The sequence below is a fragment of the Sinocyclocheilus anshuiensis genome, unplaced genomic scaffold (assembly GCF_001515605.1).
Source record: "Sinocyclocheilus anshuiensis isolate Anshui unplaced genomic scaffold, SAMN03320099.WGS_v1.1 scaffold403, whole genome shotgun sequence".
Classification (NCBI taxonomy): Eukaryota; Metazoa; Chordata; class Actinopteri; order Cypriniformes; family Cyprinidae; genus Sinocyclocheilus; species Sinocyclocheilus anshuiensis.
The window spans coordinates 11,100-38,014 of record NW_015552553.1 but is presented as its reverse complement, the minus strand read 5'-3'; the positions used below and the strand labels follow the sequence as shown (position 1 = coordinate 38,014).

At 37.1% G+C, this 26,915-nt stretch overlaps 4 protein-coding genes across 6 annotated transcripts in view; 2 read left to right on the top strand and 2 right to left on the bottom strand.

The window, feature by feature from the left end:
* Positions 1–1,049: 1,049 nt before the first annotated feature.
* LOC107664511 (tripartite motif-containing protein 16-like) lies at positions 1,050–7,054 on the bottom strand. Of its 3 annotated transcripts, none has more exons than XM_016455098.1 (8): positions 6,422–7,042; positions 5,773–5,868; positions 5,263–5,496; positions 4,819–4,978; positions 4,611–4,667; positions 3,776–3,841; positions 2,663–2,752; positions 1,625–1,701 (listed from the first exon to the last, which is right to left on the bottom strand). In XM_016455098.1, the coding sequence occupies exons 1-7, from the start codon at positions 6,998–7,000 to the stop codon at positions 2,694–2,696; spliced, it is 1,251 nt and encodes a 416-aa protein (XP_016310584.1). In that variant the 5' UTR covers positions 7,001–7,042; the 3' UTR covers positions 1,625–1,701; positions 2,663–2,693. The 3 variants fall into 3 exon arrangements, with proteins under 3 accessions (XP_016310586.1, XP_016310584.1, XP_016310585.1); XM_016455099.1 differs by having other exon boundaries at positions 1,628–1,701; positions 2,667–2,752; XM_016455100.1 differs by lacking the exon at positions 2,663–2,752 and having other exon boundaries at positions 1,050–1,701; positions 6,422–7,054.
* A 5,602-nt stretch (positions 7,055–12,656) lies between these two features.
* On the top strand, positions 12,657–18,588 carry LOC107664526 (tripartite motif-containing protein 16-like). The gene is made up of 7 exons (XM_016455119.1): positions 12,657–13,422; positions 14,928–15,023; positions 15,451–15,684; positions 16,098–16,257; positions 16,836–16,892; positions 17,182–17,250; positions 17,740–18,588. The coding sequence occupies exons 1-7, from the start codon at positions 12,838–12,840 to the stop codon at positions 18,258–18,260; spliced, it is 1,722 nt and encodes a 573-aa protein (XP_016310605.1). The 5' UTR covers positions 12,657–12,837; the 3' UTR covers positions 18,261–18,588.
* A 5,247-nt stretch (positions 18,589–23,835) lies between these two features.
* Positions 23,836–25,391, top strand: LOC107664522 (intraflagellar transport protein 22 homolog). Its single transcript, XM_016455114.1, has 5 exons — positions 23,836–24,207; positions 24,289–24,371; positions 24,484–24,573; positions 24,673–24,875; positions 25,053–25,391. The coding sequence occupies exons 1-5, from the start codon at positions 24,178–24,180 to the stop codon at positions 25,199–25,201; spliced, it is 555 nt and encodes a 184-aa protein (XP_016310600.1). The 5' UTR covers positions 23,836–24,177; the 3' UTR covers positions 25,202–25,391.
* Positions 25,392–25,497: 106 nt separating this feature from the next.
* Positions 25,498–26,915, bottom strand: part of LOC107664523 (ATP synthase subunit g, mitochondrial-like) — a 3,781-nt gene continuing 2,363 nt past the window's right edge. The window contains exon 3 of the mRNA XM_016455115.1: positions 25,498–25,700. Coding sequence (XP_016310601.1) covers positions 25,602–25,700 — 99 coding nt within the window. The 3' untranslated portion in view covers positions 25,498–25,601. The remainder of the gene's footprint in view (positions 25,701–26,915) is intronic.

Sequence of the window (26,915 nt, the reverse complement as noted above, 5' to 3'; positions counted from 1 at the left end):
TTTTGTTAAATGTGAGCCAAAATCATCACAATTAAAAGAACCAAAGACTTAAACTACTTCAGTCTGTGTGCATTGAAATTATTTAATACACAAGTTTCACAATTTGAGTTGAATTACTGAAATAAATGAACTTTTCCACGACATTCTAATTTATTGAGATGCATCTGTAAGTGTAAAATAAATCATCAAAGTCCGCGTGAACCGGAAGTTGCTGCCGACTTTATTTCAGTGTAATGACGTATTTCCATCTGAAACTGAATATTGAATAGAGGGCGGGGTTTTATTTTTGCGCTCCTCCTCTCTGTCTCTCACTCATAGCAACCTAATGGTTGGAGGGGTGTGTTTAAGGCTAAGGATATTCTGCCCAAGCCGTCAAACTGACGTCATCAGAGAAGGAATGCCATTCCAGAGCAAGTAGGCTAAATGTTCAGATTTTGGTTAAAAGATTAAAAATTACCAAAACAAACAAATTTTTTCAGCGGATTAACTTGCACGGACTTGCAATTGTTCACATCAAGACTAGCAATGTGCACTTATAAAGTAAATAAAGTCGATTTTGATATCATGCGGACTTTAAAGTTTTATTTGATGAGTCAGATGTGATTGCAACCAGCAGAGGTCACTCTTGTAATATGTCTTAGGTTGTCATTAGGAGCAAACTACTCTACTGTATGTAGGCATTATCTGTGCATCATAAATTCGAAATTTTCAAAGAAATGTTTCAACAAAAATTGTGAGAGACTTTTATTATGTTATCATTAATGCAGATAAAATGACCCACATAAATCAAACGTAAGACAGACTGTAAAAAGCTTATTCTGGACCTGATTAAACGTCATATTAATTAAAAAGTATAATCACACAGATGGACACAACATGACATTAAAGTTATTAGACTTTTTGTAAGGTCTATATTCTAGGAAAATTAGCTTCACAATTTTCAAAACGTATTTAAATAATTTTATAGAATTCTTTGCAACTTTTTAATATTTTTTAAATTTGTAAAAAAAAATATTGTATATAAACACATTATTTGGTATATCATAGATTAAAACCTTCAGTTTAAATACACTAACTGTAATCAGCTTCACCGTAAACAGGCTTTCATTAAAAAAAAAAAAAATGTTTAAACTAATTTTTTAAAAGCTTGTAGTAATGCCCACATATCACCCATTTACAACTGACAAACAGTAACAGCAGACTCATACCACACCCAGAAGCCAGGATATACCGGCTCACTGAAAGAGGCTTTAAACTGATGAATAAGTGACATAGACTCAGACACGGTGTAGAACGAAAGAGTGCCTCCTGCACAGTCCAGAAACACCCCGATATGGGAAGAGTAGGGTGTGTTAATCTCAACCTGGTCTTTGTTGTGTCGAGCTGAGTAGCTGGAGTCAGAGCAGAAGAGACTCCAGGACTTGCGGTTGTAGCCAATACGAGCTGAGTCTCCGTAACCTGCTCTCTTGATGCCTTTAAAAGCCACACCAATGGAGGCTCCTTCTCCGCTCCACTCCACCTCCCAGTAGTAGGCACCTCCTGAAAGGGGCTCTTTACACAAGACCTGGGGCAGGCAGTCAAATCTCTGGTTGCTGTCATTGTAAGACTGAGGGTCTTTCTTTAGTGCTGCTTTCCTGTTGTTTCGGGAGAGGTAGAGCTGTCTGTATGCTGTGTTAGGGTCCAGAGTTAGCTGGCAGGCATCTTGAAAATAAACAAGATAGACAAGAGCTGATCAGGATTGGTGAATTAAAGATTGTACGTGAATATGTGAAGACAAACGGGGAGGTGAAGTTATGAAGACAATGAATCTCTGCCCACTGTGCATGCAAGTATCTTGATCCATGTACATATATGCTGCATTTTGGTGCTTTAAAAGCTTTTTTTTTTCTTTGACGCCACATAAAGTAAGTCCCACAATTGATTCAAAATGTCGATGTGCATGGGTCAAGTTAAGACTCATAAGACCACAGGTTTTATAGGTCTATTATTAACTGAAAAAATTTAAAATCAAGAATTAAAGGCCACATAAATCATGTTAGCAGTGTCTACAGATCAACCATGCCACATTTGTAGTGTCTAAGTTTTATTAAAAGAAACAAAACATAATGCATATGACAAGACGGACATCATTGCATGTTTATTTTAGGCTATCCTAGCATAGGATTCCTGATCTGGGAACAGTTTTGCTATGGTCTCCAAATATGAACAGATTGGAGCAAATCTACGGTAACGCACTGCAACTTCAGAAAACACTTGCCGATAGAAAAAGCACCAGCAAATCAAGAAAACATCTTCATCAGTTTGACAGCAGGTGCTGCAAATGCTCACAACACAACCAAGTAAAGAATTTTATTTGCAGCGCGTTTCTTTATTTGGTTGTGTTGTGAGCATTTGCAGCGCGTGTGTTGTCATTGTCAAATTGATGAAGTTGTTTTCTTAATTTGCAGGTGTTTTTTGGCTATTTGCAGTGTGTTTCTTTATTTGGTTGTGTTGTGAGCATTTGCAGCGCGTGTGTTGTCATTGTCAAATTGATGAAGTTGTTTTCTTAATTTGCAGGTGTTTTTTCTATTTGCAGCATGTTGAGCTCTCTCGGCCACTGTACAAATCTGATCCTAGATCAGAATTCCTGACGTAAGGTGCAACATGCATGTGGATAAATCACCTGCCTAGTGGTTGAGTCTGCACATTGGCTCTCAGAGCTGGTTGGACATTTGGAGGTGCTTTCTGCCAGAGGTGCGTGAACGTCTCTCATCTAGAGGGCCGAGAGTGTCGATACACATTTAAGACACCCTATATATTATTCTATATTCTATCAAACAACTTAACTTAGTTGTCTTCTGACTTACACCACCATTCAGAAGTTTCAGGACCATAAGATGCTTTTGAAAGAAGTCTCATGCTCATCAAGGCCACATTTAAAAAAAAAAAATAAAAAATACAGTAAAAACAGCAATACTGTGATATATTATTACAAATTAAAATTTTCTACTTTAAAATATTTAAAAAATGTAACTTATTCCTGATGACAAAGCTGAATTATTAGCAGCCATTACTCCATTCTTCAGTGTCAAATAATCCTTCATAAATCTTACTAATATGCTGATTTGGTGCTCAAGAAACATTTATTATTATTAGAAAGTTTTATTATTATTAGGTTGTTAACAACTTCGTGGAAACCATGATCCATTTTTTTCAGGATTCTTTGATTAAGAGAATTTATTTGCATTTATTTGAAATGGAAATCTTTTCTAACATTTTAATTGTCTTTACTGTTACTTTTGATCTGTTTAATATATCCTTGCTGAATAAAAGCATTTATTTCTAAATAATAATAATAATAATATCTCTTTGACACCAACATTTTGAACATTAGTGTATGTAGAGTGTTTTTGTCCTCTAAAAGACCACACTGCTCTTAGAAGAAAAGACGAAATGTTTGAGGGATGGCAGTTATCATGATTCTCCCATACACTCACTCACTAAGCAGTCTACGCTCGTTCTTACAATATGCTTGGACACAAACTCAGTATGTAAGGAATGATGTTAGACTACTCCCACTAAAGTTTGACATTTAACAGGATGAATGCCAGCATGCTTTCTGAGCACTTTCTGCAAGCTTTCAAAACATATAAAAATTGATATACTATTTTAATTAATCATCAGCAGAGGTGAGAATTCTGCTGACCTTGAACTTTATGTCCTGTGCATGTTATCTCTACAACAACGCCCTCGGGTCTTGGGCAAAAAGGAAATTCTTGTATGAAAACAAACTTACACTGGAGGAACTCATCCCTTGTCCGGGGAGTGTTGCTGGGACTCTTGTACATGTCAACTTCATCAGCTAGAGACACAATAAAGAGAGGTTTTAAGCATGCAATGATTTCAAACTTTAATCTGATCTTTCATAGCAAACAGATTATGTTACTGCCAAAAAGGAAGGACCATTAGGTACTTTCTGGATAGTACTTTAGGTACTTTCATGTTAGAGGTGAGAATATATACACTACTGCTCAAAAGTTTTTTTTTTAAAGAAATAATACTTCTATTCAGCAAGGATGCAGTAAATTGATCAAAGATGACAGTAAAGGCTTTCTACTCATTGAAGAATGCTAAAAATGCATCAGTTACCACAAAAATATTCAGCAGCACAACTGTTTTCAAGATTGATAATAAATGTTTCTTTAGCACCAAATCAGCATATTAGGATCATTTCTAAAGGATCATGTAATACTGAAGATTTAAGTAACGGCTGCTGAAAAATATAATTTGCCATCACAGGAATAAATTAAATTGTAAAATATATTTTATAGAACAAAGTTATTTTAAACAATATTTCAGACGTCTGAAAGGTACCAGACTTCTGAACGGTAGTGTATGTTTAACTGAAGGCCAAAATAAAACATCCATGATGTGTGTGCTGTTCATAGAAGAGATCAGCTAATAAATATGTATTTTAATGTGAAGTCAGTCTTAAGATCATTGCTTAGCAACAGGCCAACAATTTCTTGGTGCACGACACTGGCTTTTGACAAATACCATTCCAAAATTCCAGCTATTTTGCACAAAGCAAACAGCAGGGCAGCTAGAGTTTCCCATTTTCATTAACTTACACTTCGTAGACCTTTTCTTCTTACGGTCCTCTAGCTGGCAGAATGGCATTTTGTTCACTGGAAGAGAATTGAGAGTTATGAAGGAAGTCAATAAACACAAGAGAGCCTGATTTATTTACTCATTCTCACAGAACAAAAAGAGCATTTCAAAGTGGGTATGAGACAGTGGCTAATAAAACAAGACTGCATCTGTCAAACTGGACCATACCTGTCTTTGCCACCTTGACCAGCTCTTCATTGCTGAACTCACTTAAATGTTGTTTCATCTCAGAGACGGTTTTGGTAACAGTGCCAAAGGAGAAGTAAGGGTTCACAGTAACAGAGGGCAGCTCCTCGGCATCAGTCTGGGCAATCAGCATATGGTAACTCTGCGATAAAAAACAGAACAAATCTTAGTCTAATTCTTTTAACAAAAGATTGCTCTGCACACTTATTTTTTCACATACTAATGGCTCTAGAGGTAACAAAATATTTCACACGGTATTCCATCACCTGTGAAATAGCAGAAAAACCAACATAAAAACAAAATCATTTTACATGCACGCAATACATCCTGTGTGGAGTGCCACTAAAATCTACCCACATGATGTTTATTTCAACACTGCTGGTGCTCAGTGGATGTGTATTTTGTCTCAGACTGTTTCTCAGTCACCTGGATGAAATGAATGTGGTCCTCAGTGCGAGAGAGTTGTGTCAGCTCATTGTCTCTCCTCTTCAGGTCAGTAATTTCATGGCCCAGACGCTCCATGTGGCCTTCAGCAGTGTTAAGTGCAGCCTTCTTATTGGTCGAGATGAGTTTGGTCATTTCCTGTTGCATTCTTTCAATGGAATGAAGCATGTCACCAAACAGCTTTTCACTCTCCTGCAAAGCCCGTTGTGCTGAACTCTGAAAGAACAATTGTAATCAGTATTCTATTTCTAACTCTGCTTCATTTTCTTTCTTGGAAATTCAGAACTTTTATATCTATTTACAAAACATTCCTGCTTCTTTCCGAGTAAGAATTGGTCACACCAGAGCATACCAATAAATATTTATGCAACATATTCTTGCCTACCAGAGAATTAATGTTGATCTTGTATTATTTTCTCATATAATTTACTGTTTTTTTATTGTTAATTTATTGTTTTATTATAACATGACATATTTAACATCCAGACATACCTTGAGTGCATCCACAGCCTGTTTTAACTCTTCCATTTGCTTCACTCTGTCATGAATCTTTTCCTGGATCTCAGCTTGGGTGGCGCCCAACCGTTGCTATGAATAATGAAAAACAACAAATTAATGACAAAGGAGTGTTGTAAGTACAGCATCCTTCCACACCGCAACCACTTCCACATGACAATACAGTCACTTTTGGATACTCTCTGTGCACTTAATATGAAACATTCTTATAATTTTAAAGCATACTCATTGATTTCTTTATCACTTCTATCATTATTATGTAAACTGATGGGTTCTTTTACAATTGCTATAATGCAAGTGATTGTGTAATAATGTAGGTGTACAAGAACTCTTCCTCACCAATATTATAGCTTAGATCGTTTTCTCATCTCCTTTTTGGGTGGAGATCACTCACTGGTCATATTTGTTTTAGAGGGGTTGGCTACTCTTATACTCAATCTAGCATATCTACCATACTGAGAATGTCATTTTTTGCATGAATAGGTGCACTGTTGCATACAGGAGGTGAAAGGTTGTTACTTCTGCTGGTCATTATCGCCATTTAATCTGTTGCCATAACAGCTTCACCAGTGTAATATTTCCATTGGTAAAAATATGATCACAATTGCACTTTTTGTAGTCTTACCTGCATTTCCGCCCTTTCCTGTTCAGCGGACACCATGTCGTGGCCCTTGTGCTCTTTCACCGTACACAACACGCAGATACACATCTGGTCCGTCCGGCAATAAAGCTCCAGGCCTTTCTGGTGCTGCGGGCAGATCTGACGATCAAGGTGTCCGATCTCATCGACCAACTTGTGTCGTTTGAAGGTGGATGATTCGTAATGGGGCTTCAAGTGCTTCTCGCAGTAGGAAGCAAGACACATCAGACAAGACTTGACAGCTTTGAGCTTCTTCCCAATGCAGATGTCACATCCCACGTCCTGGGGTCCCGCATAGTTGTAGTCAGGAGCCGGAGGGGCCGGTGGGAAAGAGTCAGAGTTTCTGAGGGATGAAGATGAATGGCGTGAGGACTGAAGGCGGCGTGGATTGGGCCTCTTGTTGTAGGTGACCCTGCACTGGGGACACAGGTACTGCCCAGTGTGGTCTGCATGATCCCAGTAGGTCTTGATACAGACAGAGCAGAAAATGTGACCGCATGGGATGGAAACGGGGTCCCTGAGATCTTCCTTGCAGAGGTAACAGAGGTCCTGCTCAAGCGACATGGTTAAATCCCTAAAGATCTCACAAAAGGAAACGTGCGTTCGTGTGCGAGACAGGAAAAGTGAGTCTAAAGTGCCACCACAGCATGTTATATAGCGTAAACAGGGAGGGAGGCTAAACTGGTTATGCAGAAACCAGTAAATGAATGGGGGAGTGGCTGAGGCACAGGTGAGGACAGCGATTGAGAGAAAGAAGAAACATGTATCATCAGATGTCAATGGAAATGATGGATGATGAAGAGAAGCATGAATGAAATGTATGATCTTAGGGCATAAAATTGTTTTGAGTGTTGCAGGACCCCAGAAAAAGCACTCTTGCATCACGTACACTTGCATTTCTTTTATCTTTAATAAAAAAGCTTGTCTTGTGACTACTACATCTGGTGGCAAGCCATGATCTCATCGTTAGAGTGTTTCTGAACAGTGTTAGGGGCTGCATGCTTGCAGACAGTTCAACATTGGGTATAGTGCTCCACTGCATAGGAGCTGCCATGGTGGATGAGTGCTTAGAGACCAAGTATATATTGACCTCTGGCACACACCATCAAAGCTGGAGGGTACTTTATTTGGAGGGAGGATGAGTGTACTTTGCATATTTTTCCTCCTTGAAAGACTTTTGAGTTATAAGAAAGTATGTTTTATATTAAGAGCCCTTTAACCTCCAAATATCTGAATTGTGCATCTAAGTACTGTAGGTGAGAGCGAGATGATTGGAGCATGAAGACAGCTGTTACATCTAACATCTACTCAAAATTTTCACAAAAATTGTTAAAATTTAAAAAAAAAATACGAGACAATGTATAAGCCAACATTTAATATTTTATTCCAACTGAAAAAGTGACTAACATGCACAAACACACTTTCTGTTATGTTATTTTAATTGTTAGCCTACGTTTTTGTATGTTTTCTTTTAAATTAAAAGCTGAACACGACACTGGGTGGAGTTGAGGGTGATGGTGGATATTCTAAAAATAAGTCTGAACAAGAAATTTGATTGACAAAATAAATGCGTGTAGAAAATGTGACATTCCCGTACAGGGAAGGGATTAAAAACAAAGTAAATTTGTAGATTATATCAAAGTTTGAGATAGAATTGCAATTCATTCAATTATGAAAAATTCTTTGGGAGCAAAAATAACAGTGTGCAGCAACACACACACATTCACACTGAGTTACAGATTCCCATCTGGCCATTCTCAGTCTGGCGGTGAAAGCCAACTACCATTTCAAATGTTTTTAATAGTCTACCGCAGGAAAAAAGCGCACAAAATTTAGCACATTTTTAAATTTACAGCAGCAACTTTAAATGAAACAGCAGCTGATGTGTCTTCCAGCAATACCAGACCCATTTTCCTAAGAAAAGGCATTTATTCCTGTTGCTCAAAGTGGATGGAAATAAGTGTTTGTTTTAGATTAGCCTCTCTCATCTCTCTAGAGCATACATCCTCTGTACGGCACAATCCACAAAGCTCCAGGAATCTCTGTTGCAAAACAGGAAGTGGAAGTGAGTTTGCAGTGGCTCACATTCAGTGTGGTGAATAGCTAATTAGAACATTTCTACTGGGACTGCAAATCCACCCCCATATTCCTCACCAAATCTGAGTCATTCCTTTTATTTGACCAAAGCCGATTGTTTAATTTTACTCTAACTTCCATTTTATGTGTTTTGGAAATTGTACATAATTGGACAATATCCAAAATCAAGTACTCAAATGGACATTTATTGTATGCCCATCTCAAACTAACACTTAAGATTATTCTTACTTAAGATGGCTGTCAGCTTGTAAGTTTCAACAGCGAGAGTAAAAATGTTGGCCGGAATGCACCCAGACCTGATAAGTGAGATAACAGCAAGTCAAGAGAGGCCTGCAAAGGTGAAAGTTTCCACTGTTGTAGAGAATATCCAGACTTCAGCAGGACATGTGGCCTGACAGTGCAGGAGAGTCTGCAGCCAATCTAATGACGTGTCTGACTCTGGATCATCTGTGTCAGTGGTCATATTGTGGTGTTAAGTCATAGTTCTAAAGGTGCTCAGCTCAAAATAGCTGATCAATTGATAACTGGAACTTTATGACAGAGATCATTTGCAGTCTTAAAATAAACCTTGGAACAATAGTTATGATAGGTCACTTTAAGAATAGTCTATCACTGTTTTTCCATGCAGTGTTTCAAATCTTTTCAAAAAGTTATAATCACAATTTGTTAAAAAATACTTTTTCTAATATAAAATTATTTTTCCTATAATATATCTCACAAAATAGTGTGGTGTGGTCAGTGTACACTGTACTGCATGTAGAGTATTTATGATCTGGTCCTTCCTGATCTCTCTAACAGAAACTGCCTGTCATGCCACAGTGACACATTTGTAAAGAAACATGTAGACGTAAGTGTATCACAACAATAGAGTGACTGACAATTTATCGTTTGTCTCTTATTTGTTGAGAAAGAGCTGGACGTTCAGCCTACTCAGACTGTATTTCACAAACCTTTTGTACATCAGCATAGTGATAAGAATTTTACAGCAAGCAAAAGAAGAAAAGCAATATTTCGGCTTTAGACATAATTTCAATTATCGTGTGCTAATATACAATCACTTACCCATATATTCCTTCAGGGTCAAGCAAAGGCAAATTTATCAGTGTCAGCAGTGAACTCACATGAAGCTAAATTACTATTGCTTTTAATGTACTATTGAAGCTCCCTGCATGCTTTCCTTTGAGTGCTGATCTTCCTTTGTGCTTTTTGAGAATTTCATTCTGCACAGCCTGTTTAATTTTATTTGGCAATACGCCAGGTGAGCAACCAAACACATACAACGCGCCCCCCCCCACACACACACACATACAGCTCTCTCTGCCTTTCAGCCACCAAGACTCACAAAGGTGACCATTGTTCATAGGAAGCACTTGTAAATACCTTGTTTCCACGCACTCCATGCACTGACCAATCAGATGGACAGAGGCAACCCCTTGGTTTTTACAATAACAACACGCACCTATGAACACTCACTCTCCAGACTTACTCTGTCATCCTCCAACAGCCACACACCCCTTAATCAGGTAGTTTAATGAAACTTGTCCTTTGACCCTTAATATACACAAGGAAACACAAAACCTCTGACAGGCTTAGTCAAGTATGCAGCTCCTTCAATAGGAAAAAGCTCCCTCGTGAACCAACGTGAACTCGGCAGGGTCAACATGAGGGTGTGGAGAACAATAAAGGTTGTGCTAAAGGAACTCATTTCTTTTGTATGGTTTACAACATTTCCTCTTTAAGAACTATGAAGACCATGAGAACAATATGAGGGCTCACAGTCCATGAATAGGCCAGTTCCTTCATTTTAAAATCATGCTGCAGCTGGAGAAAACGGCAAAAACTGATGTCAGATCTGCAATTAGAGGCCTACACTAGCATGCTAGCTTTTTGAGTTAATGAGTAATCACAGCCTATACCTTGCACCGTAACTTCTGGAATCTATTCAACTCTGGGAAAAGGGGAAGAGAAACTAGCTTATCAGAGAGAAGACCATATAAGGAGAGAGGTGAAACTATTTATGAAGTGATGCAAGATTTGTGCCTGGGTCAGAGCTTGATGGCAGGACCTTGTGTAACCAATCAAAATGTAATAGGTGTTGGTTTCTTTCAGTGTGGCGTCATCTGGGCTCTGGCTGGACCAATGGCTAAAGCAGAAATACACAAAAATATGTCAATAATTAAAAAGAAACCAGCCACATTTAATGTGTTTTCCTTTCAACCACAAGTTGGATTTCTCCCACACAACCCAAAACACTTCCAGGAAAAAGAGTCAGAAAAAGCTTTACAGTCAGAAGGAATCTCTTTGGCATGAGCTAATAAGTTGCTGGTTGCATAACATCAGCACTGCAGGTGAGTCTGCAGGTGGTGACAGAAGTCACATGGCATATCACATCCTACGAAAACTTAGCCCAAGTTCTTTCATGCCCTGCCCCCTCCAGATTCACAGGATATTTAGTAGAAAAATAGGTGAAACTACCTCTGAGACTCTTAATGTATACAGCACTTGAGACCAAGGTGTAAATCATTAGGGGGTGTTGGGTGGGGGTCTACCATCTTCAATCAAACGCCCCTAAAGGAAAACAAAGACAATTTTACAGATAAGTTAAAAAACTTCTGACAAAATGTCCAGTATCCCTAAAATGGGTCTTAATACTGTCTGAAAGTATAAAGGGATAGTTTGCCAAAAATAGTAAAAAAAAGAAAGAAAGTGTTCTGGAAAATATCAACATAAAACATAAAACAAGTCAAAGGTCACCAAAACTGTTATTGGTTACCAACATTCTTCAAAATGTCTTATTTTTTGTTCCACAGAAGATAGTCTGTCAGGTTTGGAACAACATGAGTGTGAGTCAATGATGACAGAAGTTTCATTTTCGGGTGAACTATCCCTTTAAGACATTCTAGTTTTTTTATTACCCTGTATATTATTTATTCATTGTAATTTTTATAAAATTATACTCATGTTTTTTTGCCAATTTTGCCCTTTCTGTTTCAAAGTTGTATCTGTAAAAGTGCCGCACAGCATTTAAAAGCGGTGTGTGACTCATGCTCACATCATATATTGCACACTTTTCATAAACTGCAGGTTAATTTTAATTGCAGTTAATTACATAACTTTTAATTTTATGTCTTCATATTTAATGTCCTGGAACTCTTTGTATTGCTTCTGGGACATACAAAGTGTGCCTGTATTGTTAGTGACAATTAACAACGCAAATAGTATATATGTAGTATATCTAGTAGTATGCCAAGACAGTGCCAAAGCAATAACAGTGTGCAAATATCTGTACAAACTATTCTGAAAACTTGAAATTTGAAAATTCTACAGGTTTGAAATATGCTAAAAAAAAACTAAATACTGTTCATTCTTTTTTTTTCTGCCGCACCCATCGAAAAACAAACTGATGACATATTTTCAAGTCTGCAGCACCCAATCCAGTTCAACTGGCCTTAGTTCATACATTCAGATCAACTCACCTCACACACTAACAGTTACTACTGTTTGTTTAGTGCAGTGAGCGGAGTACCACATGCCCTTGTATTGTAAAAAAGTCGGTTTCAATGCAATAAATTTTACAGTGAGAACTTTATATGTCATATTATATATATCAAATAGGTGTGCTACAGAAGGAAATACGTCTAAAAAGTTAAATAAGCAAAATTGTAATATTAAATCTAATTTTAATATCAGAAGAATCATTATTTAACTAAGCTCAGCTGCAGTAAGCATTGAACCCAATAATATTTAAATAAAAGCAAGAGAGTAAGCAAGCATGAAAAAACAAGCTTTGCAACATATCAAAGCCAAACAAGAAAGGCCAATTATTAACCGACTGTGGTTTTAAAGTAACTGATGCAAATGTCCTTCAGCTAATGGATAAGCAGTTTATGTGTGTGAAACAGAGCTTTTCATGTTAAGTTTCATCCTGGATGCCCCTGCTTTGTACTACAATTCATTCATTCTGAACTGTACCTTTTTTCCTTTAATGTCTTTCACTCCACCCCTGGCCCCTCCCTCACCCTCTCTCTCTCTCTCTCTCTCTCTCAAGACTCCTGGCTCAACCTGTTTATCAGAGCTGGGTAGTGCTCTAATCTCTCTCTCTCTCTCTGTCTCCCTCCCTTCCTCTCTCTCGCCAACACACTCCCTCAGTACAAAGAGGAGGGCTTTGCTTCCTTTAATTAATAACCTGTGGAATTCAGAAACCCAAGGCTGTCTGTAGTAAAACACCAGCCAGGCAGCGTTTGGCTCCTTTTTCTCTTTTGGAAACATTTCAGACGCTTGGTTTTTGAATAAGGTGAGAAAATATGACTGAGCAAATGTCTCCAGACTACTTCAGCTGCCCTCTATGTATGGAGTTCCTGAGGGACCCCGTGGCGATCCCGTGCGGTCACAGCTTCTGCATGGACTGTATCAGTGGCTACTGGAACGAGGCTGATTACACTGGCATCTACATCTGTCCCCAGTGTCGGATCACGTTCACCCAGAGACCTGTGCTGAGGCCGAATGCCACTCTCACCAAAGTTGCAGAGAAGATCAAGAAGACCGGCTTGAACTTAACACCTCCAACGAATGGAAGCTATGCTGGCCCTAGCGATGTTCCTTGTGACTTCTGCACTGGAAAAAAGCTCAAGGCTGTCAAGTCCTGCCTCAACTGCCTCGCCTCTTACTGCGAAAAGCACCTGAAGCCCCACTATGAGTCTGCCACCTTCAAGAGGCACAAACTGGTGGATGAGCTGGGGAACCTGGACCGTAAGATCTGCCCTCAGCACCAGAAGAGCCTGGAGTTGTTCTGTCGTACCGACCAGATGTGTATTTGCGCCCTCTGTACTGTCAGCGAGCATAAGGGACACGACATAGTCTCAGCCGAAGCAGAAAGGGGTGAAAAACAGGTAAGGAAAATGTACTGCTTGAGTAAACTTTACTAGGAGAGGCTATGGGGTAGAGTGGCTGTGGGGTTACAAGTTGAATTTGTTTATGTATATGATTATATTAATGAACAAAAAATGTTCTTGAGATTGTATAAGAGAGGTTTTCTTCAAAATAAGCTGCCAAGAAGCCATGAAGATACACCGTATAACCAGTTCTGTGTTATCGCAAACACGCTGGTCCAGATCATTACATAAAAACTAATGAGGAAATATGGAAAAGAAAGGGAGGAGATGATGATTAAACAGATAGAAAGGGAGTGAGGTTAGTGAAACTTTCATCCAGATATAGTTTTCCAATACAACTCCCAAACTATAGGAGTCACAAAAAGGGTGTGTTCCCTTACAATGGACAACTCAGAGGTTACTTGATTTAATCACTGTCCTAAATTGGCCACGTTTCTGAGAAGATTTGTTTTTGTGAGAGAGAAAAAATAACTGTTATGAGCAACAGGAGATGGGCAGGTCTGGATTCTGGCGTAGGGAGAGGCAAGGAATGTGAACTCAAGAAAATCAGGCGGGAGCTTACTGACCATCCTCAACCTCCCCCCGCGCTACGAGTGAGAAAAATAGCACACTGCTTTTTGCACTTTGACCCAAAGTCATCATAAACCTCAGCAGATGAGTATAGCTGAAAGAAATGTTGACAACCGCCTCTTCAAACTTGAGTTTCACTTGAAAAACAACTTGAGTCACTGTATGAAATAACTATTAGGACAGTAATAACAAACATCTCACCAAAACTATTTATAGATACTGGCCAGATGATACTGGAGCTCTGAATAGAAGGAAGGTTTAAGATTTCAAAGCTTTTCCTTCAATTCACCAGTACTGAACAAGCTTAATAACAGGGAGCACAGCAGTTTATGTGTTTTTGTACTGTTTTGACTGAACTGTCACGGGTGCTGTTTAGATACAGTAATTATATCTGTAATCTAATACTTATCACAGGCACTAATTGCGAATGGTTTGTTTGTTCGGTTAAATGTAGGGAATCCCAGATTTAAGCCCTCATGTCCCATGGCACACACTACACACACACTTTTATTCACCCCCTCCCCAGATTCTCCACATTCCTTCAAGCTTATCTTGAAGAATGGTTCGGTGAGCTTGGCAAGGGGTTGCTCTGAAGCCCCCCTTCTCTTACCCTAAAGAATCGAGCGTGTGCACCTTGAAATGTCTCTCCGGCGAACAGACCCAGCTAGTTTTACATTCCTGGCGTGATTAACATTCCCCTCTCTTTTCAAAGATAAAGGCATCCATGTGAAGCAGGCTCTTCAAATTCTAGGAAAAAGCGTAACATAGAATTAACATACATGAAGATCTGTGACATGAGAGGAAGTGTTGTATTATATAGCTGTACATCCACTGAATTATCAAAGTTGGCCATCAATAACAATAAAATGTTTGTATTCTAATTTAATCTGTCAATAGAGACTAAGGTATGTTTTCTCTTATTTCATGGACAGAAGCTTCTTGGAGTGTCCCAGGCAGAGATCAAACAAAAATGCCAGCAGAGGACCAAAGAACTGGAAGAACTGAAGACAGCGGTGGATTCTCTCAAAGTATGTTTTAGATTCAATTGTAATTTGTAACAGTTCATTTTATTATCACTGCTCATATCAAAGTCACACCATAATATATTAGACCAAATAAGAACAACCGAATACACTGGGCAAAGGTGAAATGGCACAATAACGTTTATCTGTTAAGTCAGTGTGCAACTGTTTCAATCTGGGAACGCAAACAGTCCTTGAAAGTGGCCATAATTGTTCTTTTGTTCTTTATGAGATAATCCAATGCTAGTCTTCTAGATACATGCTGATACATGGTTTTTTGTTAACTGCAGCAGCAGTTTGAGTAATTTTACTGAGTTGTAAAGCTTATCCAGACGTTATTCTTGCAAAATCGAAAACGAAGAGACAAACAGTTTCCTACTGAATGAATGGACAATGAACTGACACTCTTAAACTTGACTCCTTTTTACCGCAGAGCTCCGCACAAAGGGCAATGACCGAAAGCAAGAAGATGTTTGATGAGATGATCACGTCCATTGAGAGGATGAGGTCAGAGGTCACCAAACTGATCAACATCAATGAGAGGGCTGCATTCAGTCAGGCGGAGGGGCTGATGGAGCGACTGGAGCAGGAGATAGATGAACTGAAGAAGAAAGAGACTGGACTTAAACAGCTTTACAGCACTGAGGATCACATCCACTTCTTACAGGTACTTAAGGACAGGAGTTTTCCAAATAGAATCTGAGGATCCCCAGGTGGACAAAGAGGGTTCTAGGGGGTCTGTAAAAAAGTTTGAGGAAAAAAAACTTTTTTAATTTGCTTACAATATCCACACAAAAGCTACTTATTTAAGTTTACATAATATCATGTTTTTTCCCCTTATGCAGTAAAAATGGGACCTTATATACTATATTATATGTTAGGAAGGGGGTCCCACACAAGGTATCAAAAATAATTTTCAAACTTTTTGGCATCAAAACAAAAAAAAAATGACTGTAAGATTCTCCTTATCACATGAAAGTTTAAAAGACATTTAGATTAACAGAGTTACCCTTTAGTAATCGAGGCTTGCAATATTATACTCTACATTTTATGCACTGAGATTTCTCTCTTTTTAAACAGAACTTCAATTATCTTTGCACTCCGACTGATGACGGCTTCATACCCAGAGTGTCTCTGAACCCAGACTTCTCCTTCAGTGCAGCCAGGAAAGCTGTGGCTGAGATCAAAGAGAGGCTAGAGGAGCTGGGCAGAGACGAACTGAGAAAGATCTCAAAATCAGGTCAGAGCACACAATGCACCGTACATCAGATACAGGCATAGTTGTCGGGTGAATTTGCCCTTGCTTGCTGTTCTGAACACACTGCCCTCTATTTTATATGAACTTGGACAGTAAAGTGTACAGCTGAACTAGTTTCTCTCTAAAGAGCCACATTGTGCACTTTTGTTACAGTATATCAAAATATATAATTTCTGGGCCAGCTGTAAAATAATTTGAAGTCCTAAAGGAATAACCAACAATTAAACAGATCAGTCTTTAACTCTGACAAGTCAAGCCTTTTAGTACCGAGTGCACTTTACAGTACATTCTCAAGTTAGCAAGGAAGTCATGTGATTGCATGTAGAGTGTAAACAGGGCTTAGAGTTCCTCCACTTCATTTCCAATTCACTGAGCAAAATTCAAATGATAAACAAAAGAGCTATTCTGATTGGATGAAGTAGTTAGCGCAAATTCTATTAATAGAATTTGAAACAACAGGATTTAGTGCCTTACTTAGATCTGCTGGCACAAATCTAGAATTTCTTGTTTAAGAAATGTATTGTAAATAAAGTGTTCCTGACGTGTACGTTTTATAACAGTGAATGAAGTACCAGTGTACACTGTGGAGAATCGCACCAAAGAGAAAACTACCAGAGGTAACACAAATTTACTTACACTGTATATTGATTTACACTGATCACATATGGGTGGTGCAAATATAAGCTATAAACATAGTCTAAAAATGGCAATATGTAAAACATGCATGAGAAAACTAACTGTTTAAAAGTTTGGGGTCTGTATAAGATCTCTCTTATACTCAACAAAGCTGCATTTCTTTGATCAAAATGAAAAATAGTAATATTGTAAAATATTATTAAAAAGTAAATGAACTGTTTCTATTTGAATATATTTTAAAATGTACATTTAATTCCTTCCTGTGTTAAGTTAAAGAAGTTCATACAGTGGACAGTGCACCTCCTGCAGAACCCAGGAGCAGATCTGAATTTCTGAAATGTAAGTATCTAGAAATCCTGATATTTAAATACTCAAATATTGGTCATCGGTAGATATTAAAAATATACTGGACATTTATTGCTCATGCTCATTTTCTCCATTTTTACATTTAACACCTAAAGTTAATCTTTAAAAACACTAATAATGGAATTACATATTATCTTAAACTAATCTTAAAATAAAGATCTATTTCTCAAAATGCACATTGTTGATGGCTTGTGATGCCTAAATTGACTGGCATTTATAACTTGACTGATCATAGTTGTCAGCATTTTCAGTTTATTTTGGACGAAATTGATATCAGCCATTTATTAGTTGTCAGCCACAACATGAAATTATTCATCAGCTTAGTTGTATTACCCAGAATTTTAATATTGTTCCTAGTCCAAATAATTTTTTCTTTCATTATTAGATGTAGATATTTGAAAACATACAGAGACAGGTATACAAAGATCTGTTAAAAGCAACTTTTACCTTTTGTGTTTCCAGACTACTGTCAGCTGAGACTAGACCCACACACGGCGCATAAGGAGCTGTACTTATCTGAAGGAAACAGAAAGGTGATTAGAACCAGAGACCCGCAGCCATACTCAGACAACCAAGATCGCTTTGATAGCTTTGCCCAGGTGCTGTGTCGTGAAGCTCTGTCAGGTGGCCGCTTCTACTGGGAAATTGAGTGGAGTGGGGAATTCTCGATCGGAGTGGCCTATCGGGACATTAGCCGTAAGGGTAAAGGCTCCCTGTGCTTGCTAGGCTACAACGATAAGTCCTGGAGCCTCCTCTGCTCTGACACAGGGTACTCGGCCTGGCACAACAGGGTAGACAAGGCTGTTAGCGGCCCTCACTCTTCGAGAATAGGGGTCTTTCTGGACCACTCTGCAGGGGTGTTGGCGTTCTATAGTATTAGTGAGACCATGACACGTCTGTATCGTTTCGAGACCACATTTACTGAGCCCCTCTATCCTGGGTTTGGGGTAGGCACATCAGTCAAGATCTGCCAATTAAAATGAACACTACATGAAATGTGTGCTTTTCATGAAGAATCTGAAGTGAAGGAGAGACATTTTTGCTCTTTTTTTCTATGATTTTATATTTTTTTAACTCTGTCTTTTATGCTGAATGCCATTTGTCAGCTGTCGTCTCAATTTTTGCAGGTTCTGGAATAATTAACTTTTTAGTAATGATTCTATGTGCAAACAATATAAATGTTCTCTTAAATAAAGGCTTAAATAAAGAAAAAAAAATTTCAGTTAATATTATATGGAATTCTCAACATGTGTGTATCCAAAAGACATTATAAAGCAACACTATCAATGGCTTCTTCATATTTCAATCAAGTTTTAAAGTTGAAAAATAAGTCATTTATTTTGACAAGAAGTTTTTTTATGTTGCTTAAATAAACATTCTGGGGTGAAAGTATTTGTATGTAAACTGCAGGAGTTAAGTAAGCCTAATGCATCATACCATGAACAAATATGAACGAATCAAACACATGAAAGTTTATGAATGAAAAAGAACTCGCCCAGAATGGTACGATTTCTGACACACTTTCTAAAGCGTCACTTTTTCAATTTTAAATTTTTGTGTGAACTACGCCTTGAAACTTTTAGTGGCGTTGTTATGTTTACTAACAAAACCTGAAAGCTATAGTGCGGTAAAGTTGGTTTTATGTTGGACATTCGTTAGATATTCGATCTTTACTTCAGCATTAATTTATTTGTAATCGCATAATAGTCATGGATGCTGTATCTCGTTCAGATCACAATTAAAAGCATAATATTAAAACTAATAATAATATTACTCGATGATGTAATTGTTTTAAACCTCTGAAGTGAAAAAGTCCTCACAACAATCTCTGCTTGCGCACGTCAAGTTAGGGAGTGTCTCAATAGTGCAAATGTAACCCCTCTCCCCCGGGTCTTTACCGCCACACCTCGTTCTTGTTCCGAGTGGGTCTCGAACCCGGGTCTGCGGCATGGGAGGCGGACGCACTAACAAGGAGGCTAAAGACTGCAGCCTCTAACGTCAGTCGCTAGTGCGTCTCTTGAGATCAGGGGAGTGAGGTTTACCTGCACAGCACTTACCCGCTGGCCTCCGTTACACAAAATCCACAATAAACTTGGTTAAATATGTGCATTATTCCATAAAAAACACTAAAACCGTGATCCTTTTACATGTGTAGTTTATGTTGGCAAATAGATTAAGATGATTTTTAACTTTTAAATGATTATTATATCTGTTATAAATATGTAAGTAAACTGCATGTCTTAATGAAATACATTTATTTAACTATGTGGTTGTTTTATTGAAAAAGCTCAAATCACACACAATGTATTTATATATACATGCAGCATATAGTACACAACTTAGATTAAAAATATATATATATTGTGTATTTTTTAGTGAATTTCTTGAATATTTAAATCTATTTAACTTCCTGGTCATGTGACCCCATGTCACACCAGTTGTAATATCTTCACACAATCCTCACACACATAATAAAAAACTTGGATTTTAGAAATGTAATTTTGTCTATTTTTTATGGATTTTTCAAATATTCAAATCTATATAACTTCCTGGTCTTGTGACCCCAAGATGTCACACCAGTTGTAATATCTTCAATCCTCACACACATAGTAAAAACTTGGATTTTAGAAATGTAATTTTGTCTATTTTTAATGGATTTTTTAAATATTCAAATTTATATAACTTTCTGGTCATGTGACCTCATATTGCAACACCCACTGTATTATAATCATACACATTTGTCAAACAACTCTCATGCAGTTGTTTGTGGAAATATGCCTTTGGTTGTTTTAAAATAGTTATTTTGTTTTTCAATCAAAATTATTAGAACACTAGTATTTTCAGCAGATAAAAAATGGTTAAGTTATTTCTATCTTTTGCTGTAGTGTGTCAGTAGGAAATATCAGTTTACATTTCCAAACATTCATTTTGGCATTAATTGTAATAATCCAGTGAGATTTTGGTCTGACAACAGCCAGTGCTCCACACAGATATCTGATCTCACCATCATCCAGTCTGTCTGGAATGACATGAGGAAACAGAACAAACTGAGACAGACTAAATCCAGAAGAACTTTGGCAACGTCTCCAAGATGCTTCAAGGTAGGTCCTGCAAAGCTACCTGGAAAAACTATGCGCAAGTGCACCGAGGGGCAAAAGCTGCTTTAAACACAAAGGATGGTCACACCAAATGTTGATTTAATTTAGTTAATAGAAGTTAATTGATAAAGAAAATCTATTTATGACATTATTTTACAGCATTTTTACACGCGTGCCTAAAACTTTTAAAAGTACTGTAGCTTTGCAGGTAGGTTTCTTGAAGCATCTTGGAGATTTTGCCTCAATTCTTCTGGATTTAGTCTGTCTCAGTTTGTTCTGTTTCCTCATGTCATTCCAGACAGACTGGATGATGATCAGATCAGATCTCTGTGTGGAGCACTGGCTGTTGTCAGACCAAAATCTCACTGGATTATTACAATTAATGGCATGTTTTGAAATGTAAACTGATATTTCCTACTGACACACTATAGCAAAAGATAGAAATAATTGACTTAAAACCATTTTTAACTGCTGGAAATACTAGTGTTCTAATCATTTTAGCCACCACTGTGTGTGTGTGCGTGTGTGTGTGTGTGTGTGTGTACACACATGACCATGATCTTGGGGTCACATGACCAGGAAGTTATATAGATTTAAATATTTCATCAATTCACTAAAAATACACAAAATCATATTTCCAAAATCCAAGTGATGTATGATGTGTGTCAGGATTTTTTATTTTTTTCATGTTTTTTTTTTTATTGCAAAGAACGGGAACATACAGAAGAATAAGCATACATCACATTATATCACACACAAAAATAAAATGGCATCTAAACATGATCACATGAAGAGATCAAAGGCAGAGCAAATCCTAACAGTCCTTATAGCTTTCTTATTATTAGATACTAAAATTACATTCAAATAATTTTCCATTTCTTTTAGGAAGACAGAGAAGACAGGTTTACAGTCGGAAAATTTGCATTTGTGAATGTGAAATTTGCTTAGGGGAAAAATTAAATTAATAACAAAACAGTTATTTTCGTTTGTGGGGTCTGAGTCATAATACCCAAATATAACGTTTCTCATATGTACTGAGAAGCCTGGCAAAATCTTACACTTGACAAACACACCAATATCATCCCAAAGCTTCTGAATGTAGTGACATGACCAAAAAAGTGCATGTTAGCTCAATGTCTGATTTAAATCTTTGTATAAACTTCTTTACAGGGTAGAACCTGTGTATGAGCTTAAAATAAATTTCTTTAACTTTGTTTGTGAGAAAGAATTTTTGCTGTAGAGACCAGATTTTTTTCCAATTAAGGTTAGCAAACAAATTATTCCAAAAGGAAATCACAGGTGGAACATGTGTGTCAGGATTGTGTGAAGATATCACAACTGGTGTGACATCATCAGGTCACATGGCCAGGAAGTTATATAGATTTGAATATTTGAAAAATTCACCAAAAATACACAAAATCATATTTCCAAAATTAAAGTCATGTATGATGTGTTAGAAGTGTTACTGAATATATTACAGATGCCATATCAACTCCTGTTTCTACCAGTTAAAAGAAAATGTTGTAATGCAATGTAATAACAATGTAACAATTCAAAGTGAATCTCCCATTCATGTTTTTCCACGTAATTCACATCTTTACATTTTATTTGCATTTATTTGCTTTGCATGTTTTCGAATCTTGGGATGCATATCTTTTTTTTAATAATGTTCATGCACTTTTGAGACAGTCCCTTAATTTGCTCGGTGAATGTCCAACATAAAACCAACTTTACCACACTAAAGCTACTGAGGTTTTTTACTGAGCTACTGTTGGATAGTTGAGGTTAACAGTTTACTTTGTGTCAACTTACCGGTTTAGTTGGTAAACCTGCTTTCTGCTTTTCACCTTGGCGTGTTATTTTTGTAAACACCTTTTAAAGACAACAACCTGCTGTGGACAATTTGCTTCTTTCATGGCGGATATTAGACGCAGATGACTAGTGTCCTCATGTGGCTATAAGAGGAAATACAACTTTTTTAGAAATCACTTTTAGGATCATGTTTAGGACAACCTCAAATACTACATGTTGGTTTAATAAACCAAAATGGCTTGAATTAGATTGTGTGAATTTCGTCCAATAATTATATTGTTTGGCCTTTACATTTCTGCTATTTCATGAATTGCATTAAAGGCACAATATGTAAGATTTTTTTTAAATTAAAATATCCAAAAACCACTAGAACAGTGTTATATATTTTGCTGACTTGTTGTGTACTTACACTATCCCAAATGTTTCGAATAATGTTTAAATCCAGATAAATAAGCAATTTTAACTAGTGACATGGACCGTGTCCACAGTGTCATTGTGTCGCCTGCTAATGACGTCATAACCCCTCGATTTCCGGTTTTGTTTTGTAGAAAATATGGAAACACCAAAGATGCTTTAATATGTTGTGCGTTTTAATAGACCGATGACGACTGCACAGAGTAGCATAATAACAGAACTTTCAAATGTATCTAGTATGATAAAACAGCGCTGTTTTTTCCCCCCACATAGGCACGACTGGAAGGAGCGGAAGCGGTTGTCAGTGTCATAATAAAAACTCCGCTGCTTTCGAGCCGTGTGTCACGCTCGTTCAGCGGCCTCTTTCGCTTCGACGGCCTCACCCTGCTTCATTCTACTACATGAACATGATTTCTGCCGGAGCCCCGTCGGATTGCGTCGGCTGTGGGGATGAAGACGACAACTCCCATGATTCCACACTCAGTCATGGCAGCTAAGCCTTTGCCTCTTTGTTTATTTTGAATACGCACCCTCTAGCGGTGAAAATTACTTATTGTGCCTTCAGTGTTGCCAACTTAGCAATTTTGTTGCTAAATTTAGCAATTTTTCATAGCATACTGACTACTAATACACTGCTTAAAACTATAATTGTTCAGAATGTGTAGTTTTACTAGTTTACTAGCTAATAAAAAAACTTGTAATCGTTCAAAAATGTGTAAGTGTTCAATAATTCAATGTTGTATATAAAAAAGTTATTTATATTTTAACACTATATTATGCATTTATATTATTTTACGAACAAATCTAAATTAACATAAAAATATATTTTTTTAATGTAGTGACACAATTTTGCGTCGTGATTACGTAATGACGTCATCACGCAATGACATCACAACGTCATTTAACAACTTTTAGCAACTTCCCCTGAAAATTAGTTGGCAACACTGTGTGCCTTTAATGCTCATAAATTTAAACGTTTATAATAGGCGGGTTTAATAGCAGGTTCCCACATAAGAGGTTGTGACAGGTTACACATATCGTGTGACAATATTGCTCATTTGTGTGGACAAGGGAAGTGTTCAACTGTCCAAAAGCCTTGTATTATTTTTCTTAAAAGTTTGGTTTCTGTTTGTAAGGGGTTGTTTTAAAAAGTTATTTATATAGCCTAAAAACTAAACGAATTTAATACCTTTTTCTACCGTTCTTGGGATTTCTTTTTAAATAATTTATTTTTAATGTACGCAAGATAAATTATGAAGGTTAGCGAAGCGAATCTGCGACCCGTGTTTTACCTTCTGCATAATTGCCTTGGAAACGAGTTGTTTATTATGTTAGCCTTGAGCTAACCCACGGTGCGCTTCGTCTAGCTGCCTTTCTGTGTCTGACGGTAGATCGCGCTGATTTGACACGTTAAGCAAACGTTTTACATCTCATTTAATATTATTTTATCACAATAGAAATGTCAAATTGTTGTTTTAGTAGCTAGCTCGCTAGCTAGGTTAGAAAAAAATAGGTCTCTAAGTTAGTCGAAAATCTCTCCCTTGCCTTTTTCTCTCTATACTTTAATACGTTCAAGATGAAAATATTATTAATTGGACCTAGCGAGGTAAATCGTTTGATAGTATGTATGTATGTGTATCTTTATTTATTTGTGTAGATCACTGATTTTCACATTTCATATTGATAGTGTGGGAAAACAGCATTGGCCAATTTTCTATCTGACACAACAGAGACAATCGGAGCTGACTACAGCCCTTCACAAGGAGTAAGGTCGGTTGATTTTTTTTTTTTTTAAAGAAATGTTGCAACATGTATAAATGTTTGTTGCCTGGCCAAAAGTTTTATTTTTGTCTATTCAAATACGACATTTTTCCATCTTTAGGATACTTGAGTTTGAATCACACAATTTATCTAATGGCAACAAAAATTCAGCATGTGAAGTGGAACTATGGGATTGTGCAGGTGATTTCAAGTAAGTTGACCAAATGTAGACCCTTTTTCTGAACCAGACTTAACTTGTCAAACAATTCCTGTTTCCTGAGTAAATTCATTCAGAATTGTATGTGCACAGGTTTGAATCATGCTGGTCAGCTTTGATGAAAGACTCCAATGGAGTAGTTATTGTGTTTAACCCAGATGTGCGCCGTCATCTCAAGGAAATAGAGACCTGGTACTCTACATTCATCTTCTCTCAGGGTCTACAAGAGGCCCAGTGTCTGCTCATAGCACATCATAAACCAGGGAGCGGGGCTGACACTACCCGTCCACCATTAGGTAACGTACCCTCACTACAGCATTAGCTGCATCAGATCATTGTAAGGTGCTTTTATTTGTGTTTTGGTTTGAAACTGAATGAAAAGGAAATTTATTTTCTGAACACCCCTTCAAAAATTTCTTAAAGTTACATATGCCTAATCATTTTTAAACCTAATTAACTTATCCTCTGTGTAGCCCCACAGTTAAACAAGTTGCCGCTCATTCACTCAAATCTTGAGGAAGAGCCTGAAGATGTCCGACAGGAGTTCCACAAATACTTGGGAAATGTTATGCGGATGCTATCAGAAAAACAGGAGCGAGAAGAAATGTCAATTATTACATAATTTTGTATATAAACCAAGATAAATCTATATCACACATAATATATGCACATGCATTTTTCTTTCAGCTTTTGTATTTTCCCCCCACAACTGCATTAAAATCACTTTGACCTGGTAAAACAATTTTTTTATTAACACAAAAAGGAAAGATTTTAAAGGATATTGATTATGTTGTGTATATCCATGAATTCCACCATCTATCAGACTAATATTTAACAATATTGTATAACATTCTCCTGGGTACACTCACTGACAAGTCATTAAAACCCACTGGAATTAAAGCAGCATGAAAGCTGTTCTTTCTTTAATAATATTTATTTATTTAGTTCCTGGATTCCAAGAATCTGATAAAGAAAACAGACAAAGCTCAGCAAAGAGAACAAGCAAACAGGACAGTCCACATTTATACATCATAGCCAATAAGGCCTCTCTTCCCAATGATCTCGCCGATGTAGAACCACATCAGAACCTCTGTGGCAACGAGTCCGTTCCTCAGAGCATCCTGTGGCAAAAAAATAAAAGTGATGAGAGACATTACATAAATATGCTTGGAACTACTAATAATCAGGTTTGCCAAACAATAATTAAATGTACAATTTAAACCTCACACTCTGACAATGAAGTGCATCTTCAGTTCAATAAATGAACAGACACAGGCTGATATAAGAGCTTAATCAAGCTTTTATTTACTAGAAAATATTATAAATATTATTAGAAAAAGTGCTATGCTTGAACTGCAGTGAGTGTACTGGCTTCCAGATGTTTAAAGGAAAAGGTTTAGAGCACATTTTTCCTAAAATATTTGCATGTTGCAAATTAATTCAAAAGTCAAAGGAATAATTCACTGAAAAATTACTCATTTACTCACCCTCCACTTGTTCCAAACCTATACGAGTTTCTTTCTTATGCTGAGCACAAAAGATTATACTGTGATGAATGTTGGTAACCAAACAACTGATGGTAGCTACTGACTGCCATAGAATTTTTTTCCCCCATGCTATCGAAGTCTATGGCTACTGTCAGTTGTTTGGCTACCAATATTCTTCACAATATCTTTTGCAGTGGTGTATAAAGTACCTGAAAGCCATACTCAAGTAAAAGTACAGCTATCTTACCAGAAAATGACTTTGGTAGAAGTTGAAGTCACCGATTAGAATATTACTTGAGTAAAAGTCTTAAAGTATGTGATATTTATTGTACTTAAGTACGAAAAGTATTTTTTAAAATCTTAAACGTACTTAAGCATTGAAAGTAAAAGTACAAGTAAATGCAAATGGAAAAGAAGCAAATAAATATATATATAAAAAATGTTCATACAAAGCTTGAGTAGCAAGATTGTGTTCAGTTTTACCTCTTTCTTCCATTTTGTATTTGTGGGTAAGAATAAGAAGCACTTCATCTGGTACTTAGTGTCATTCCAACATAAGAAAACATTTCTGGAATCTAATTAGCATTTAGATGTATTTACACAGTTTATGTATCTTGGAAGCGAACAAGAATGCATTTAAACTGCAGTTACAGATGCATAAATAGGCCTAATGTTTTGTTTTTAACATAAAACGTTGAATACTGATATTTGAAATAACTTAAAACATGAAATAGTCGAAATGTGAAATTAAAACCGCCAGTAGGTGGCAGCAAGTGACTGTTAATGAGTGAGTCATTGAGATTCAACCAATTCATTCAAACAACTGATTCATTCAGAAACAAAGCATTT